The sequence below is a fragment of the Stomoxys calcitrans genome, chromosome 1, assembly GCF_963082655.1.
Source record: "Stomoxys calcitrans chromosome 1, idStoCalc2.1, whole genome shotgun sequence".
Lineage (NCBI taxonomy): Eukaryota > Metazoa > Arthropoda > Insecta > Diptera > Muscidae > Stomoxys > Stomoxys calcitrans.
This window is the reverse complement of record NC_081552.1, coordinates 242,136,025-242,155,625: the sequence shown is the minus strand read 5'-3', so window position 1 is coordinate 242,155,625 and position 19,601 is coordinate 242,136,025. Positions and strand designations below refer to the sequence as shown.

At 38.8% G+C, this 19,601-nt stretch overlaps 1 protein-coding gene across 1 annotated transcript in view; it reads left to right on the top strand.

Moving 5' to 3' along the window:
* LOC106094293 (uncharacterized) overlaps positions 1-19,601 on the top strand; it is an 88,054-nt gene that overhangs the window by 56,730 nt on the left and 11,723 nt on the right. Inside the window, exons 16-18 of the mRNA XM_059369036.1 lie at positions 287-856; positions 7,618-7,798; positions 12,533-12,721. Of these exons, the coding sequence (XP_059225019.1) occupies positions 287-856; positions 7,618-7,798; positions 12,533-12,721 (940 nt within the window). The remainder of the gene's footprint in view (positions 1-286; positions 857-7,617; positions 7,799-12,532; positions 12,722-19,601) is intronic.

Sequence of the window (19,601 nt, the reverse complement as noted above, 5' to 3'; positions counted from 1 at the left end):
TTATCATCCTACCATCCTTTGTTTGCCTATTAAGAGATATCGGCCAAAGAACTTGAAAAATGTGATCCATGGTGGAGCGCGCTAAGACTTAGCACGCTTTTACTTCTTATAATCTATGATGGGTATTGCTTCAAATTATATTTTAGAACCTGGCAAATTGGTACGGTAATTTTTTATGATTTGTTTGTTGGGTTGTAGGATGAAACAGCTGTAATGAGTTATTTGGTTTTGAGGTCTCGTTTATAGAGGAAATAGAATTTTTTCTTCTATTGAATTTTACTGATTCGCATGGCCGTCAGTCGTTTGTCATCATTCACTCGATACTTACTTAAGCAGTTTATTTCCAATTTCGACAGCTATGCTGTTGGAACCAATTCTCCATCTCTGGCTTTTAGTGTTGATTGTTGTGGTGGGGGCCAACAACGATACTGTGCCCAAATGTTTATACAATGAGACGGCTGATCTGCGAAATTATCCAAGACTAGAGAATGGGTCGTTTCTTTATCGTGACATTGTGATAAACCCCGACAAATTGGACTTCTACGATCATCGCATAATTTTTCGCGAGGAAGTGGAAGATGCTGAGCTTCATGTTAGGGGCTGCATTTGTGATGCCAGCAAAGGCAGGTATTGTGTAAATCTATGCTGTGAAGTGGGACAGACCTTCAATCAAACATCGTCCAAATGTGAATCCATGAAGGAAAATCACAAAATGCCAACTAACATACCGATCCGTAAGAAAAATGGCCAACAAGTGGAAGTGAATCTATTTAAGCATTTTATTTATAAAGTCGATCTGCCCTGTCAAAAACCAGAGACTCTACTCATGGAGGATGATCCATGGTATTTGAATGAGGTAAGACTAGCACTTGGAAGTTGAGCTTAGGTGGGGCATTAACTCTGACAATAAATAGATGCATGCACTTTTTTCTAAACTGAATCAGCATGTGAGCATCTGACGTTATGCTATTTTAGAATAGCTCATAATCCACACAAGACATCTAGATGTGGTTTGAGTCATGCGGGGCTTTCTGACCGATATTCGTACTCTTCCCATGATCTCTATCATGATGTTTTTAAATGTGCATATATGGAAGAGTCACCATGTTATATATTTAGTTCGGTTCTCTCAAGATTTTTGTTTTATGCCTTGTATTAATGATTAATTAGGGATAACATGATTTAGTCGATGTTTTAAGCCCATTTTTTTAATTTAGAAAATCACTCAAGTTTGCGTCATATAATACAATTTTTTTTATGGAAACCATGGAATTTGCCTTTTGTTTGTTTCCCGTTTTGCTCAAATTTGAAGCAGTGAGTTGCACTGGACCTCTCATTGTCCGAACTCAACATAATCCAGATGGGACCAACTTGGGATATGGCTGCCATATAGACCAATCTACCGATTACTGGTCTTAAGCTCATAAAAAGACGTATTTTTCTCTTTCGCTGAAATTTTAGAGCAGTGGATTGGCCTAGATTTCGCTTGTCCAAACCAAATTTGATCCAGAACGGACCATACTTGCATATGTATTTGCAACATGGAGTTGCACTAGGCCAACCGATATCCGACCATATTTGCATATAGTAGCTGCCGTATGGACCGATCTGGGATCTTAAGCCATAGAAACCTCACTTATAATCGGATTTCCTTGAAGTTTTAAACTGTGACTGAGACTATACTTTACAAAAATGTTTAAGATCATTAGAGAAACCGGTTTGCAAAATATCAGCCAAATCGAATATGAATTGCTCTCTCTAGAGGCTCATGTAATCGATTCAGCATTTCAGTTTATACGGGGGTTTTATAAGGATATAGCCAGATATGGACGCCGATCAAGAATACATATAATCGGAATTGAAGATTGTTTGATGCTCCAAATGTTATGACAAAATTCATATATCCCTTCATTGTGTGCGTTTGTCTTTAGAAAAAATTTCATTGTAATTTTTCCTTAAGAACAAATTTCATTGGAATTTTGTCCCTTGAAAAATTTATTGAATTTTTGTTTTTGGAAAAAACTCTCATTGAAATTTTGTCTTTAGAAAACTTTCATTGAAATTTTGTCTCTAGAAGAAATTTCATTGAAATTTTGTTTTTTCACTAAAATTTCATATTTGGAAAAAATTTTAAAGAACAATTTTTTCTCTAAGGCAAAAATTGTTTTTCATACCCTTCACCGTAGGATGGGGGTATACTAATTTCGTCATTCTGTTTGTAACACCTCGAAATATGCGTCTAAGATCCCATAAAGTATATATATTCTTGATCGTCATGACAATTTATGTCGATCTAGTCATGTCCGTCCGTCCGTCTGTTTGTCAAAAGCGCGCCAACTTTCGAAGGAGTAAGGCTTGAAATTTTGCACAAATACTTTCTATTAGTGTAGGTCGGTTGGCATTGTAAATGGGCCAAATGACTTCTTCAGCTTTTAGAGGGTGCAAATCTCATCCGATTTGGCTGTAATTTTGCACGTGGTGTTTTGGTGTCAGTTCCAACCACTGTGCTAAGAACGGTTTATCGGATAATAACCTAGTATAGCTTCCATATAAACCGATCTCGGATTTTGACTTCTTGAGCCTCTAGAGGGCGTAATTCTCGTTCGATTTGACTGAAATTTTGCATGTGGTGTTTTGCTATAACTTTCAACAACTGCGCTGAATATGGAGCAAATCAATACATAACCTGATATTGCTGCCATATAAACCGATCTGGGATCTTGTCTTCTTGAGCCTCTAGAGGGCGCAGTCATTATCCAATTTGGATGAAAGTTTGAACATCGGCTACTCCCATGACCTTCAACATACATGTTAAATATGGTCTGAATCGATCTACAGCTTAACACAGCTCCCATATAAACCGATATAAACCGATTCTGCTTCTTGAGCCCCTACAAGGTGCAATTCTTATCCAAATGGACTGAACACAATGACTTCTGCAATGTTTAGCATTCAATTCATTTATGGTCCGGATCAGACTACATCTTAATATAGCTCCAATAGCATAACAGTTCTTATTCATTATTCTTTGTTTGCCTATAAAGAGATACCGCGCAAAGAACTCGACAAATGCTATCCATGGTGGAGGGTATATAAGATTCTGCCCGGCCGAACTAAGCGCGCTTTTACTTGATTTTCCATAAGCCTGGGTAAGCGCTCTGTTTATAAGACTATAAAAATTTTTAATAATTACGTATTAAATATCAGAAATCGGTTCCCTGTAAGGAAAATACCAAATAGTATCAAGAATAACAATATATCGAAAAAATTATTAAGTCGCCCAATATATATTTTCATGGTATAAATGAATCGCAATTTTGAGCGCTTTAGCTCAATATGTAAACAAAGTTCCATTTTGAATGTTTAAGTACCCATTTTACACTTTTTGGTACCAAAATGTACGAATTTCGAATTGATCATTTAGTCACCCATTGCATATTGCCTTCTTGTGCCTACATGCCAAATTCTAGACCTCTAGCTCTATCTGCAAAGAAAGTACCAAACAGTACCAAATAGATTAGTTAGCCGCCCATCATTTATTTCTTAGTTGTACCCACATGCCAAATTTCAGACCTCAAGATTCATTTGGAGAAAGTATAAAATGGTTTTGGTACTTATATGTACGAATTGTATAAAAATCATAGTCAACATCATATTTTTTCTGGTTGTACCTGCAGGGCAATTTTCATACCTCTAGCTCCGTCTGTAAGGAAAGAGAGAGAGAGTTCTAAATGGTACCGATATTGGTACCAAAATGTATGAATTGTTAAAAAAATTATAGTCACTCATCATATTTTTCCTAGTTGTACCTGCATGCCAAATTTCCGACCTTTAGGTCCCTCTTTAAAGAAAGTACTAAATGGTACCAAAATTTACGAATTTTTAATGAATTATTTAGTCATATATCATTTCCTCTAGCTCCTTCTACAATAAAAATACCAAATAGTACCAATTTTAGGACCAAAATGTTTGAATTGTGAAAAAAATCATTTAGTGGCCCATCATACACTTCCCAGTTTTACCTACATGCCAAATTTCAGACCTCAAGCTCCATCTGAACAGAAAGTACAAAATGGTACCAGTTCTGGTACCAAAATGTGCGAATTATGAAAAAGATAATTGTCATAATCATATTTTTCCTAGTTGTACCTGCATGACAAATTTCAGACTTCTAACTCCATATGTTAATAAAGTACCAAATGGAAGCAATTTTGGTACAAAAATGTACGAATTTTGAGTAGATTATTTAGTCACCCATCACATATTTCCTAGTCATATTTTCATGCCAAATTTCAGACCTCCAACCCTATAAAGTATATATATTCTTGATCATCGTAAAAATCTAAGACGATGTAGCCATATCCGCCCGTCTGTCTGTTGAAATCATGGTACAGTTTTTAAATTGAAATATTGAGCTGAAACTTTGCAGTGACTCTTGTTTTGTCCAAAGGCAGGTAAAGTTCAAACATGGACTAAATCGGACATTACCTTGACATAGCCCTCATATAGACCGATCTGCCGATTTAAGGTATTAGGCTTATAAAAGATACATTTATTATCAGATTTTGATGAAATTTAAGACAGTGAGTTGTGTTAGGTCACTCGACATCCTTCTTCAAGTTGGTCTCGATCAGTCCAGATTTGGATATAACTGCCATATAGATCGATCTCTAGATTGAAGGTCTTGGGCCCATAAAAGGCGCATTTATTGTCCGATTTTGCCTAAATTCAGGACAGTGAGTTGTGTCAGGCCCTTCAACATCCTTCTTCAATTGGTCCAGATTTGGATATAGTTGCCATATAGACCGATCTCTTGATTTAAGGTTCTGGACTCATAAAAGGCGCATCGGACAATAGATGTCGTCGAAATTTGAGACAGTGAGTTGAGTTAGGACCTTTGACATCCTTCTTTAATCGATATTGATTTTTTCAGCGGTGGTTTTCCCTCCTAATGCTGGCAACATTTGTGAGGTACTATGCCATGTAAAACTTGTCTCCAAAGAGGTTTTGCACTGCGGCACGCCGTTCGGACTCGGCCAAAAAAAAAGGAGGCCACTTATCATTGAGCTTAAACTTGAATCGGACTGCACTCATTGATATGTGAGAAGTTTGCCCCTGTTCCTTAGTGGAATGTTCATGGGCAAAAATTGCATTGACTTATGTTAGGCTCAGATCGGTCTATATTTGGATATAGCTACCAAAAAGGTCAATATTTTGTTATGCAAAATTGAACAGGGACTTACTTTTTTTAGACCACTGAATGACCGTGCCGAATTTGGTACATATTTTGATATAGCTGCTATGGGTGCGTAAATTAAGCATTTTTCACCATATTATGATGAAAATTTGTTTTCATTTATACCTGAGGTGGTGGGTATCAGAATTTCGGCCCGGCCGAACTAAATGCCTTTTAGTTTACTTATCTTAGTTCCTAAATGTACAAATATCAAAAAACTCTCATAGTCACGCTTTAAAGGTTTGCCATAGTGTACCTATTGTGTACCAATTGTGGTAATAAAGTACCATTTCTCCCACTTCTGGTACAATTTTTATACCCACCACCGAAGGATGGGGGTATATTCATTTTGCCATTCCGTTTGCAACACATCGAAATATCCACTTCCGACCCTATAAAGCATATATATTCTTGATCAGCGTAAAAATCTAAGACGATCTAGACATGTCCGTCCGTCTGTCTGTTGAAATCACGCTAGTCTTTAAAAATACAGATATTGAGCTGAAATTTTGCACACAATCTTTTCTTGTCCTTAAGCAGGTTAAGTTCGAAGATGGGCTATATTGGACTATATCTTGATATAGCCCCCATATATACCGACCCGCCGATTAAGGGTCTTAGGCCAATAAAAGCCACATTTATTATCCGATTTTGCTGAAATTTGAGACAGTGAGTTGTGTTAGGTCCCCCAACATCCTCCGTCAATTTGGCTCAGATTGGTCCATATAGACCGATCCTCCGATTTAGGGTCTTGGGCCCATAAAAGCCACATTTATTATCCGATTTTGCTGAAATTTTGGACAGTGAGTTACGTTCGACCCTTCGATATCCTTCGTCAATTTGGCCCCGATCGGTCCAAATTTGGATATAGCTGCCATATAGACCGATCCTCCGATTTATGGTCTTAGGCCCATAAAAGCCACATTTATTATCAGATTTTACTGAAATTTTAGACAGTGAGTTGCGTTGAGCCCTTTGACACTTTTCGTCAATTTGGTTCAGATCGGTCCAGATTTGGATATAGCTGCCATATAGACCGATCCTCCGATTAAGGGTCTTAGGCCCATAAAAGCCACATTTATTGTCCGATTTTTCTGAAATTGTAGACAGTGAGTTGCGGTGAGCCCTTCAACATCCTTCGTCAATTTGGCCCAGATCGGTTCAGATTTGGATATAGCTGCCATATAGACCGATCCCCCGATTTATGGTCTTAGACCCGTAAAACCCACATTTACTAACCGATTTTGCTGAAATTTGGGACAGTGAGTTGGGTTGAGCCCTTCGACATTTTTCGTCAATTTGGTTCAGATCGGTCCAGATTTGGATATAGCTGCCATATATACCGATCCTCCGATTTAGGGTCTTGGGCCCTTAAAAGGCACATCTATTATCCGATTTTGCTGAAAATTGGGACATCTTTCTTCTATTTGGCCCTGATCGGTTCAGATTTGGATATAGCTGCCATATAGACCGATCTCTCGGTTGAGCAATGACTTGTACTTATAAGCATTTGGTCTAAATCGGATGATATGTCTATATAGCTGCTATGGGGTACAAGGTATGCATTTTTCATTGGATTTTAATGAAAGGTGGTTCACATATATACCCGAGGTGGTGGGTATCCAAAGTTCGGCCCGGCCGTACTTAACGCCTTTTTACTTGTTTTATATCAAACCTTATTTTTTCGAGCCTCTCTTTAATTTGCGTCCAATTTGCGTCAGCCAATCAGTCAGTCAGTCAGTCGTGGAACATTTTATAAAGGTCAGACCTAAATTGAAGCTTCTACAGCCTTAAAAGACCATATCAGATGACAGATATGTATGCGAGCTACATCTAAGTCTGAACGGATTTTTCTGAAATTATGCGTACGTACTGGGACGTCAAATAAAACATCTCATGCAAAATGTTGTAAAGTTCGGAGCAAAAATTATGCCTACTACGGTCTTCAAAGGCCATATCGGATGCAAAATATTTATGGAGGCTATATCTTAGTCTGATTCGATTTTCTTCAAAATAATAGCGATCGTCTTAAAAAGGCATGTGCAAAATTTATGACAATTTATGATAACAAATGCGACCTGTTTCTTGATCACTAGAATACATGGGCAGTCAGACGGACATGGCTAATTCGCATCTGGAAGTGATTCCAAGCTGATCGGTATACTAGTCAATGGGTTAGCCCTTCTCCTACTTTGCGTTTCAAACAAATGCACATACTTATAATATCTTGTACTACAGTGGTGGAGTAGGGTCTAAAAAGTAGTATTTTTAAGCGCGTGTACTCGACTCCGCAGCCCTGGTATAAACATAGAAACACTTTCAAATTGACTACGAATATATTTTGAGGTGAATATTAAATCTTATTTTCTTACATCTTTCAGGATGGCATTCTACAAATCCTTGAAAAAAGTGATGCCGTTATCGATGATTATGCTGATCTTGGAACGGTCAGTTATTGTATTACACCATATTTGCCTAACAGCACCAAGAATTATGTTTTGGCCCCGATGAGTTGTCCTATTAAGAATGAGAAAACCTTTTTAATGACCCTGAATACCTACAGTAAGTATCGTTTAACTGAAGAGCAGTACATACAACAAACTCAATAAGTTCGGGCCGAGCTTATGATCACCGCTTTGGATTCTACTAAAAATGTATACAATTGAACTTATTTGAAGGGCCTAATTAACCAAAATTGTACACCTTTTGGGACCGTAGAAGCCTAATTGGGAAATCGTTCTATATGGGTGCTATATCAGGTTCTAGACCGATTTGGATCGTAACTGGTACGGTTGTTGGAAGTCTTTTGCGCCTTTAGAGGCCCATGAATTCAAGTCGAATAATAACCATATATGTGAGGGCTCTATCCATATCTGCACTAGTTGGCCTTTTCGCAATTCCCAACGACATTCATCGATAAATGGTATCTGTGCAAAATTTTAAGCGGATATTCCGTCTGCAACACTTCAAAATATCCATTTCCGACTCTACAAAGTATATATATTTCGGATTGTCGTAAAATTCTAAGACGATTTAACGATGTCAGTATACCTGTCCGCCCGTCTGTTGTCTGTTGTCTCCACAGTCTTAAAAAATTGAGATATTGAGCTAAAATTTGGTACAGATACAACATTTTGCAGCATGCCGGTTAAGTTTTTGAACGGGCCAAATCGCAACATATTTGGACATTGCTGCCATGTAGACCGATCTGCCGATAAAAAATCTAAAACCCATAAAAACTTTATTTATTAACCGATTTCGCTGAAATTTTAAACAGCGAGTTGTTCTAAGCCTTCCGATATCCGACCCCAATATAGTTCCAATTGGACTATATTTATGTACTAGCTGGACAGGGCCCGCTCCGCTGCGCCTTCTTTCACTCTCTTATTTTATATGAGCCCTATACGGTCACGCCAGGAAATAAGTCCTGGTTGTGGGTGCTGGTACGGCCTTTCAGATATTTCGCTCCAATGTGGATATTATATTGGTGCTTTACACCAAAATACCTTTCATTGGAGCCGTGGTTTTTTTGGGAGTGAGGCATATGCCCATATATCAGATTCGTACTCTGGGCTCATATACCTTTCATTTGAGTCCCATAGTATCATTATTGGTTTATATTCCATTTGGCTGGTTACTTTGGTGGTGGGGCGGCCCCCTAGATATCTCACCCATCTCCGAGATTGGAAATAGGGTAAGGGGAGGGTCCGCCCATTAAAGTTTGGATGTAAGAACTACTTCATTCTCTTGGATTTGGTAGCGAATTGGAGTAGCCAAACTCTTTGCCCCAAAAGTGGATATCAGATTTATACTCCACTCCCGAAAGTCACATTGTAGCTACATATTGCTATAGTCGGTATATATGTGTGGTTTAGGGGGAGTTTATGAGGTGAGGCGTCCCTGAAACCCTTAGCCATGAAACAGATACAGATTTGAGACCCATTTTACCTTAATCCACTAATATGTCCAGTTTGAGGGGTATGCAGGGTGGGGTGGCCACACACTACTTACAAACAAACAACAAATTTTCACTTAGGAAAAGGGGAAAACTTCCCACATATCAGTGAGTGCAGTCGGATTCAAGTTTTAAACTCATAGATAAGCGGCGTCCTTTTTATAGCCGTGTCCGAAAGGCGTTGCTCAGTGCGACACCTCTTGGGAGAGAAGTTTTACATGAGCCTGTACTAAGCCCTGAAAAAATATCAGCATCGTGCTCTACTCTCAAATTTCTTTATTTTGAGCTCCAATTGCCATTGGTTTAGCGGGAGTTTATGGGTTGGCACGACCCCCAAACATTTGGCCTCAAACTTGGGTATCAAATTCGTTTTCTGCTATCAAATACATATTAATTATCGCCATAGTAGGCAGTCATGACCGGTTTGAAGGGAGTTAAGAGGCGGACTCTGAAGTAATGTCAGCATCGTGCTAGAGCACGATTTTGTTTAAGCCCCATAATGTCAAGCATTTTCATGGGGGCTATCAAGATATTCAGAGCTGGGGGGTCCTGTTAAGATTCACACTAATTAATTATTTGGTATTGGTTATCTACATTCAAAATCATATTTCAAAGCAACCACTTGAGATACTACATTCTTAAAGATCCGCAGATCCTCCTGTGTCCATTCCAATTTGAGGGTAAAAACTGTACTCTACTACCAAAGACCTTTTACTTCCGTCCTATTCTGTCCTGATCGGCCTTCATATATTATTTCATATTATTCATATATTATTCTTAATTCCTTTTTATACCCACCACCGTAGGATAGGGGATATATTCATTTTGTCATTCCGTTTGCAACACATCGAAATATCAAATTCTGACCCTACAAAGTATATATATTTCGGATCACCGTAAAACTCTAAGACGATTTAACAATGTCCCTGTTTCTGTCCGTCCGTCCGTTGTAATCACTCCACGACTTCAAAAATTAAGATATTGAGCTGAAATTTGCCACAGATACGTCTCTTTGATGCACGCTGGTTAAGTTCTTGAACGAGCCAAATCGGACCATATTTGCATAGAGCTGCTATATAGATCGATTTTCCGATAAAGGGTCTAATGCCCATAATAACTTCATTTTTCATCTGATTTTGCTGAAATTTGCTTTAGTGAGTAGCTTTAGGCCTACAAACATCATAGATCGAACTATGTTTAAATATAGCTGCCATATAGACCGATCTGCCGATAAAGGGTCTGGAGCCCATCAAAGCTTTAATTATTGCCCACTTTCGCTAAAATTTTAAACAGTTGTTTATTTTGAACCCCCCGACCTCTGACCAAAGTATGGTTCAGATTGGATTATATTTAGGTATAGCTGCCATATAGACCGATCTCCCGTTAAAGGGTCTGAAGATCATAAAAGCTTTATTTTTTAACCGATTTCGCTTAAATTTGAAACAGCGGGTTACTTTAAGCCTCCTGACATCTGAACTAAGTGTGGTTCAGATTGGACTATATTTAGATAGAGCTGCCATATAGACCGATCGCCCGATAAAGGGTTTGAAGCCCATAAAAGCTTTATTTTTTAACCGATTTCGCTTAAATTTGAAACAGTGTGTAGCTTTAGGCCTTCTAACATAGGACTTAAATATGGTTCAAATCAAACTATATTAAGATATGAAGCCTATAAAAGCTTTATTTTTTATCCGATTTCGCTGAAATTTGAAATAGTGGGTGGTTTTAGGTCTCCCGACATCTGCCCCAAATATGGTTCAGATCGGACTATATTTAGATAAAGTTGCCATATAGACCGATCTCCCGATAAAGGGTCTGAGGCCCATAAAAGCATTATTTTTTAACCAATTTCACTAAAATTTGAAACAGTGAGTAGTTTTAAGCCGCCCGTCATCCAAATATGGTAAGAATAGGATTGTATTTTGATGTAGCTGTCATATAGACCGATATGCCGGTTAAGGGTCTGAAGCTCATAAAGCTTTATTTATTACCCGATTTTGCTGAAATTTGAAATACAAAATTCAATAGTGATTTATATTTATAAGACCACTCAATGTCCGTGCCGAATTTGAGTGAATAAGTTATGCAATTTTCATCGAATTTTGACGAAAGGGGGTTTACATATATACCCGAGGTGATGGGTATCCAAAGTTCGGCCCGGCCGAACTTAATGCCTTTTTACTTGTTTTTATACAATAGATAGCTGCCATATAGAGCGATCTGCCGATAAGGAGTCTTAAACTAATAAAAGCTTTATTTATTACCCGATTCCGAGGAAATTTGAAACAGCGAATTGTTTTAAGCCTCCCGACATCCGACTCAAATAGGATTCAGATCGAACTTTATTTAAAGCTATCTACCATATAGATCGATCTTCCAAAGTAGGTCTCAAACCCATAAAAAGCGGGTTTATTGCCTGATTTCGCTGAAACACTTACTTGCATCTGAGTTCTCGAGACCTGACTGAAATATGACACAGACCAACGCCTGTTACAATAAAATAGGAATTTATATATCCATGGTGGTGGGCATCCAAAGTTCGGCACGGCCGAACTTTACACGTTTCTACTTGTTATACCCACCACCATAGGATGGGGTGTACTAATCTACTCATTCCGTTTATAAAACCTCGTAATATTCATCTAAGACCCCCATACAGTGTATATATTCATGATTGAATCGACGTTCTGCGCCGATCTAGCCATGTCCGTTCGTCCGTCTGTCGAAATCACGATAGAGGTCGAACGGGTAAAGCTATTCGCTTAAATTTTTGCACACATTCTTATCATTGATGTGGGTCGTTGCGGATTACAATCATATCGTTTCAGATTTAGAGATAGCTCCCATATAAACCGATCTCCCGATTTGACTTCTTGAGCCCCTGAGAGCCGCAATTTTTGCCTGATTTGGCTGTAATTGAACATGTAGTGTTTTGTTATGACTTTCAGCAACTGCGGCAAGTACGGTTCAAATCATCCCATAAATCGATATGCCGATTTGACTTCTTTAGTCCTTACGAGCCGCATTTTTTGTCCGATTTGGCCAAAAAGTTTCTATGCGGTTTTCTTTATCAACTTCCAGCAACTGTCCCAAATACGTTCCAAATCAGTCTATAACCTAATATAAAGCTCCCATGTAGACCGGTCTCTCGATCATCCTTGTTCGGTTCCTAGAAGCTTTAATTTTTGCTGGTTCGACAGAAGTTTGGTATGTAGAATAAAATAATGCTCTTCAACTAAATTTTGTACACATTTTTAGAAGAATCCATGGTGGTGGGCCGGCCCGGGGATTCGGCCCGGCCGAACTTAGCACGCTTTCACTTGTTTTATTTTATTCTTTAGGCATGACAGTTTCTGTGATATTCCTAATTCCAACGATTATTATCTATATACTGCTGAAAAGTCTACGTTCGAGCATAAGTGGTCGCATGCAGATTTGCTATTTGACATCAATGCTCGTGGCTTATTCGGTTATCAGTATTATAAACACCGTGCAAACCAGATGGGGCACCATTATGTGCAACATATATGGTAAGTGGCAAAAGATGTTAAAAGTTGTCTTTTAGAAAAATTTCATTGAAATTTTGTCTTTCGAAGAAGTACCATTGAAGTTGTGTCTTTGGAAAAATTTTCATTTAATTTTTGTCTTTCGAAAAAATTTTATGTTTAAATAAAGTTTGGCTATAGAAATTTAGATTTTTTTTGCAATGTTCACAAATTTGTATTTACATTTTGTTTTTGTCTGTTTGCTCTTTCTTTTTTTGGTGTCAAAATCTTATCAAGATTCCTTTGCAGAATATTGTCCGGCTATAGACCATTTCGTTCAATGCTTTCTGTTCAAAGAGTAGCACAGCAAAGAACTTTCGAAAGTAAAGCAAACTGTATGAGATTGCTTAAAAGCATTTGACCGGCTATACGTATCACGATTTCTGATTAGCCAAGAATCTTCATCAGCGGAGTTTGTCAAATGGATCATGGTGCTTAACATACTAAACACTAAATTTCCCATGAACATTCCCTCAAGGAAAGGGGGATACTTCTCTCATATCAATGAGTGCAGTCCGATTAAAGTTTAAGCTCATTGATAAGAGGCATTCTTTTTTAATGCATAGTCCGAACGGCGTGCCGCATAGCGACACCACTTGGTAGAGAAGTTTAAACATTGCAAAATACTTTACAAATGAAGCCCAAAAAGTTTCATTAAATTTTAAATGAAATTTTGTCTTAAGAAAAATGTTTATTACAATTTTGGTTTAAGAGAAATTTTCATTTTAATGTTGTCTTTATAGTAAACTAGCTGGACAGGGTCCGCTCCGCTGCGCCTTCTTTGACTCTCTTATTTTATCTGAGCCCTATACAGGCACGACCAGGAAAAAAGTCCTGTTTGGGGGTACTGGTACGTCCTTTAAGATATTTCGCCCGTGGATATCATATTGGTGCTCTACTCCCAAATTTCTTTCATTTGAGCCAAATATTGTCATTATTAGTTTAAATTTTTCATTCGGCCACCTTAAAAAAGTACACCAAATTTCTATTTTTGAATTATTATAACAAAACAAACAAAATCTCGCGTAAATCGCTCCACCCATCTCCGAGATTTGACGTTTCTAAAAATAGGGTAAGGGGAGGGTCCACACATTTAAGTTTGCATGTTAGATCTACTTCATTCTCTTACTTTTGGTGGTGAATTTGAGTAGCCAAACCCTTTGCCCCGAAAGTGGACATCAGATCCATAATCTACTCCCAAAACCACATTTGGGCTACATATTGCTATAGTCGGTATATATGTGTGGTTCAGGGAGAGTGTATGGATGAAACACTTGGCTTTAAAACATATATCAGGCTTGAGCCACCTTTTTGCCGATCCATCAATATGTACAGTTTGAGGGTTATGTGGGGTGGGGCGGTCATCCACTCACTTAGCCCTGAAAAGCATATCAGCATCGTGCTCTAATGTTAAATTCCATTTGTTTGAGGCGTAATTGCAGCTGGTTTAGGGGGAGTATACCAGATTCGTAGTCAACTCCCAAAGACCTTTCATTTGATACCCATTTTGTGATGTTGGACATTTGTGCCCGTTTAAATGGTTTTGGGCTTGATATCCTTATTGTCCTAATCGGTAAATAAGACCTGCTGGAGGGTTTGGGAGGGTGGGGAGGCGCTTTAGATACCAAGGAATACATTTCTATATCAGATTCTTACTCTACTTTCAAATACCTTTAATTTGTTATCCATACTGTCCCAATTGGGAAATATGGCCGGTTGAGGCTTTTTTGGGGGTTAAGGAGACCGCTTAGATACCACGGAATAAATTTTTATATCAGACTAGCCTACCCGGGCCCGCTCCGCTGCGCCTCCTTTTCTTCATATTGAACAAAATTTTCCTTGGAATAATTATTTTCAACAATTAAAGAGCCTTCAGTGAAATACCATGCTACGAAAATAGTATATCGCTTGATTAACTGTTTAACAATATAAGTGCCTTTATCTGAATCTCATATGATCTTTATTGGTCTACGAATTTGAGTTTGGATGTAAGGTGTACTCCTTTCTTAAAATACTTTATTTCAGACATGATATCGGATTTAGGAGTGTTTTCGGGGGTGATGTGGTCCTCCAGACACTTGGCCCGGAAAAAATATCAGCATCGCTCTCTTCTCTTTTCTTTCAAATACCATTTATTTTAAACCCATATTGCCATTGGTTTAAAGGAGTTTACACGATGAGGCGTCCCCCAAAAACACATGGCCCCAAAATAGGTTTTCAAATTCGTTTTCTAATCTCATTTGGCATTTGGCAATGTTTACCCTTTGAGGGTATTTTGGCGAAGAGGAGATGCCATATATACATTGTCCTACATTTGGATATCAAGTTCGTATTCTACTTCCAAATACCTTTATTTGAGCAACATATTGCAATGGTCAGTAAAAAATTGCTGTTTGTGGGGTATTTTGGGAAAGGGGTTGACCCCCAGAAAATTGGTCCCAAAAGTGAGTATCAATTCTTGCTCTACCTCCCAATACATTCATTAAAGCACCACATTGACATGGTCGGTAAATATTCCCGATTTAGGGGTGTTTTGGGGATTGGGGTGGTCCCCCAAACACTAAGCTCCGATAATACATCAACAACGTGCTCTATTCTCTTATATTTATATATCATTTATTTGGACCCCATATTGCCATTGCCTTCAAAATTGGATATCAAATTTGTTTCATAATCTCATTTAAACTCCTTATTGCAAAAGTTAGCAAATATGTCCGGTTTTGGTTATTGGCCCTAAAAACTATAAATATTTAGTTCCACTCTCTTTACGACCCAAATTGTCTTGGTGAGCAAATACGTTCTATTTGAGGGTTGTTATGATGGTGGGACGTCCCCTAGACAGTTGGTCGCTAATGTTGATATCAAATACGTGGTCTACTCCCAAATATCTCTAATTTGAGCCACATATTTCCATAGTCGGCAAACGTGGCCGGCTTGGGGGGTGATGGGCGGCCACTCAGTGAGTTGGCCTTGAAAATATATATCGGATTCGTGTTCCACTCTAAAAACCCTCTTATTTGAGCCTCATATTGCAAAAGTCAGCAAATACTTACTATTTGGGTGGTGTTGTGGGGGTGGGGTGGCCCCATAGACGTGCTTTACTCCCAAAGATCTTTCATTTGAGCCCCATATTGCTATGGTCGTAAATTTGTCCCCTTAGGGGGATGTTTTTGGTGAGAGGCGGTCCCCCAAACACTTGATCCCATATTTGGATATCAGATTTTAATTCTACATTCAAATACCTTTTATAGCCCCATATTCCCATGGTCAGTAAATTAGTCCTGTTTGGGGGGTGTTTCGGGGAAGGGGTGGACCCCCAGAAGCGTGGTCCCACATTTGGATATCAGATTCGTATTCTACTCACAAATACCTTTCATTTGAATCCCATATTGCCATGGTCGGTAAACATGTCCGATTTAGGGGTGTTTTGGGGCTTGGGGTGGTCCCCCTAGCACTTGGTTCGACAAATGGATATCACATACGTTTTCTTATCCTAAATACCTTTCATTATCCTAAAAACCATATTGTCGTGATTGGTCTAAATATATGTTTGAAAGGTTTAAGGGTGGGGCAGCCCCCCTAGGTGCCCCATCCGAAATTTGGATACCAAATTTTTATTTTTAGGGTCCTATATGAGAGCACACAAAATTTCGCTTAAATTGCACTACCCATCTCCAAGATCTCGCGTTTCTGAAAATTAGGGTAAGGGGAAGGGTCCGCCCCCCCTTCAGATATCAAAAAAAGTAGTACCCTATTTTCACCACGGGGTCATTGTGCAGCATCTGTGAAAATTCAAGAAAATCGGTTCAGCCGTTTCTGAGTCTATAAGGAACACACAAACATACAAACAAACAAGCCTACAAACAAACACAAAATGATTTTTATATATAAGATACCTTTCATTTGTGTCCCATATTGGCATGGTCGGTATATATGTCCGATTTAGGAATGTTTTGGGGGTTGGTGTGCTCCCGCAAACACTTGGTCCGACAAATGGATATGAGATACGTTTTCTAATCTTAAATACCTTTTATTTGAGTTTTATATTGTCGTGATTGGTGTATATATATATATGTTAGGTTTTGGGGGTGGGGCGTCCCTCCTGGGCACCCCAACCGAAAAGGGTAAAGGGGAGGGTCCGCCCCTCGGTTCAGATGTAGATATATCTTCCGTATATATCTTTCATCCGATGTGCCCTTTTAAAGCTGTAGAAGCCACAATTTTGGTCCGATCCTTACAAAATTTGGCACAAGGTGTTCTTTTGACGTCCCAATATGTGTGCAAAATGTCATAAAAATTTTTCATCCGATATGCCCTTTTAAAGCTGTAGAAGCCACAATTTTGTTCCGATCTTCACCAAATTTAGCATGATATGTTTCATGCGACGTCTTAATACGTGTCCAAAATTTCATCTTAATCGGTTCAGATTTAAATATAGCTTTGATCTATAATTTCCATTTGATTTGACTTATTTAGGCTGTAGAAGCCACAATTTTGGTCCGATATTTACCAAATTTGGCACAAAGTAATTTTTTTGACCTCCTAGTAAGTGGGCAAAATTTCATCAGAATCGGACCAGATTTATGTATAGCTCCCATGTATATCTTTTATACGATATGCCCTTTTAAAGCTATAGTAGCCCCAATTTCGGTCCCATCGTTACAACATTTTGCAGGATATATTTTATTTGGCGTCGAACTACAGGCAAAATATGTCATCAAAATCGAACCAGATTTAGGTGAATTCCATTGTGATACCACAGTAGCGACAGACCAAGGCTTCCGGCGGGAATCGAACCCACGATAACCTGCACTGGTAAAGCCTTTAAGAAATCTGGCTCCAATGTGAATATCATATTGGTGATCTTCTCCCAAATATCTCTCATTTGAGATTTGTATTGCTATGGTCGGTAAATACGTCCGACATGGGGTATTTTTGGAGATGAGGTGAACACGCATAGATCGGATTAGTGCTCTGGTCTCAAATACTTTTCATTTGAGCCTCATATTGTCATTTATGGTTTATATTTGTCGGAGTTTGGAGGGGGCGCGGCCCCTCTACATACCAAATTGCTGTTTTCGAGTTATTATAAATAGATTAAATTTCGCTTAAATCGCCCCACCGATCTCCGAGATCTGCCGCTTTTAAAATGGCGTAAGGGGAGAGTCCGCTCATTAATGTTAGATCCACTTCATTCTCTTGGTTTTGGAGTAGCCAAACCCTTTGCCCCGAAGTGGATATCAGATTCATACTCTACTCCCGAAAAACACATTTGACCTACATATTGCTAAAGTCGGTATATATGCGTGGTTTAGGGAGAGTTTATGATGTGAGGCGTCCCTGAAACACTTGGCCATATCAGATTAGAGCCCCCTTTTTGCCATAATTCACATATATATTCCGTTTTTGAGTTTTCGGGGTTTTAAGAGTTGAGGAGGCTCCGTAGACACATTGGACCAAATTCTTACAACAAATGTGTACTCAACCTCCAAACACTGCAAATTGCAAATTTTGCCCATGAACATTCCACTAAGGAACAGGTGCAAACTTCTCACATATAAATGAGTGCAGTCCGATTCAAGCCTCTTTTTTTTTGGCCAAGTCCGAACGGCGTGCCGCAGTGCGACACCTCTTTGGAGAGAAGTTTTACACAGCATAGTACCTCACAAATGTTTCCAGCATTAGGAGGGAAAAACCACCGCTGAAAATTTTTTTCTGATGGTCTCGCCAGGATTCGAACCCAGGCGTTTAGCGTCATAGGCGGACATGCCAACCCCTGCGCTACGGTGGCCTCCGCCTCCAAACACGTTTCATTTTATATCCATACTGACCCATTTGGTAAATTTGCCCTGCTGTGGGGTTTTGGGGGTGGAGAGAACTAGCAGACACTAAAGATTTGTCCTTGTACTCTAATTTTAAATACCTTTCATTTGACACCCACATTGCCTAAATCGGTAAAAGTGTTCTGTTGGACACAGATTTCACACTAAGTGTGAAATCTGTATACCACTCTTAAGTACCTTACATTTGCTACCCATATTGTCTTCAACGAAAAATAAGTCAGTTCGGGTTGTTTTTGGGACGGATTAAGTTATTTGACCGCAAGATGTTATACCAATTTCGCGTTTTTTGGGGTACCACAAGGTGGCATACAAAATTTCGCTTAAATCGGTGCACCAATCTCCAAGACCTGGGGTTTTTGAAAATGGGGGTATGGTGGAGGATCCGCATCTTTGTTTTTATACCCACCACCATAGGATGGGGGTATACTAATCATTCCGTTTGAAGTACCTCGAAAAATTAATCTAGGACCCCATAAAGTATATATTGGGTTGCCCAAAAAATAATTGCGGATTTTTCATATAGTCGGCGTTGACAAATTTTTTCACAGCTTGTGACTCTGTAATTGCATTCTTTCTTCTGTCAGTTATCAGCTGTTACTTTTAGCTTGCTTTAGAAAAAAGTGGAAAAAAAGTATATTTGATTAAAGTTCATTTTAAGTTTTATTAAAAATGCATTTACTTTCTTTTAAAAAATCCGCAATTACTTTTTGGGCAACCTAATCTATTCTTGATCGTCTCGACAATCTGAGACGGTCTAGCCATGTCTGTCCGTCAGTCCGATCGTCTGTCGAAATCACGATAGGGGCAGAACGTTTAAAGCTAGCAGAATGAAATTTTACACAGATACTTAATACTGATGAAGGTCGTTGGGGATTGCAAATGACCAATATCGGTTCACATTATGATGTAGCTCCCATAGCAACCGATCTCCTCATTTGACTTCTTGAGCCCCTGGAATCCACAATTATTGTCCGGTTTAGCTACAATATTACATATGGTGTTCTGCTATGACTTCCAACAAC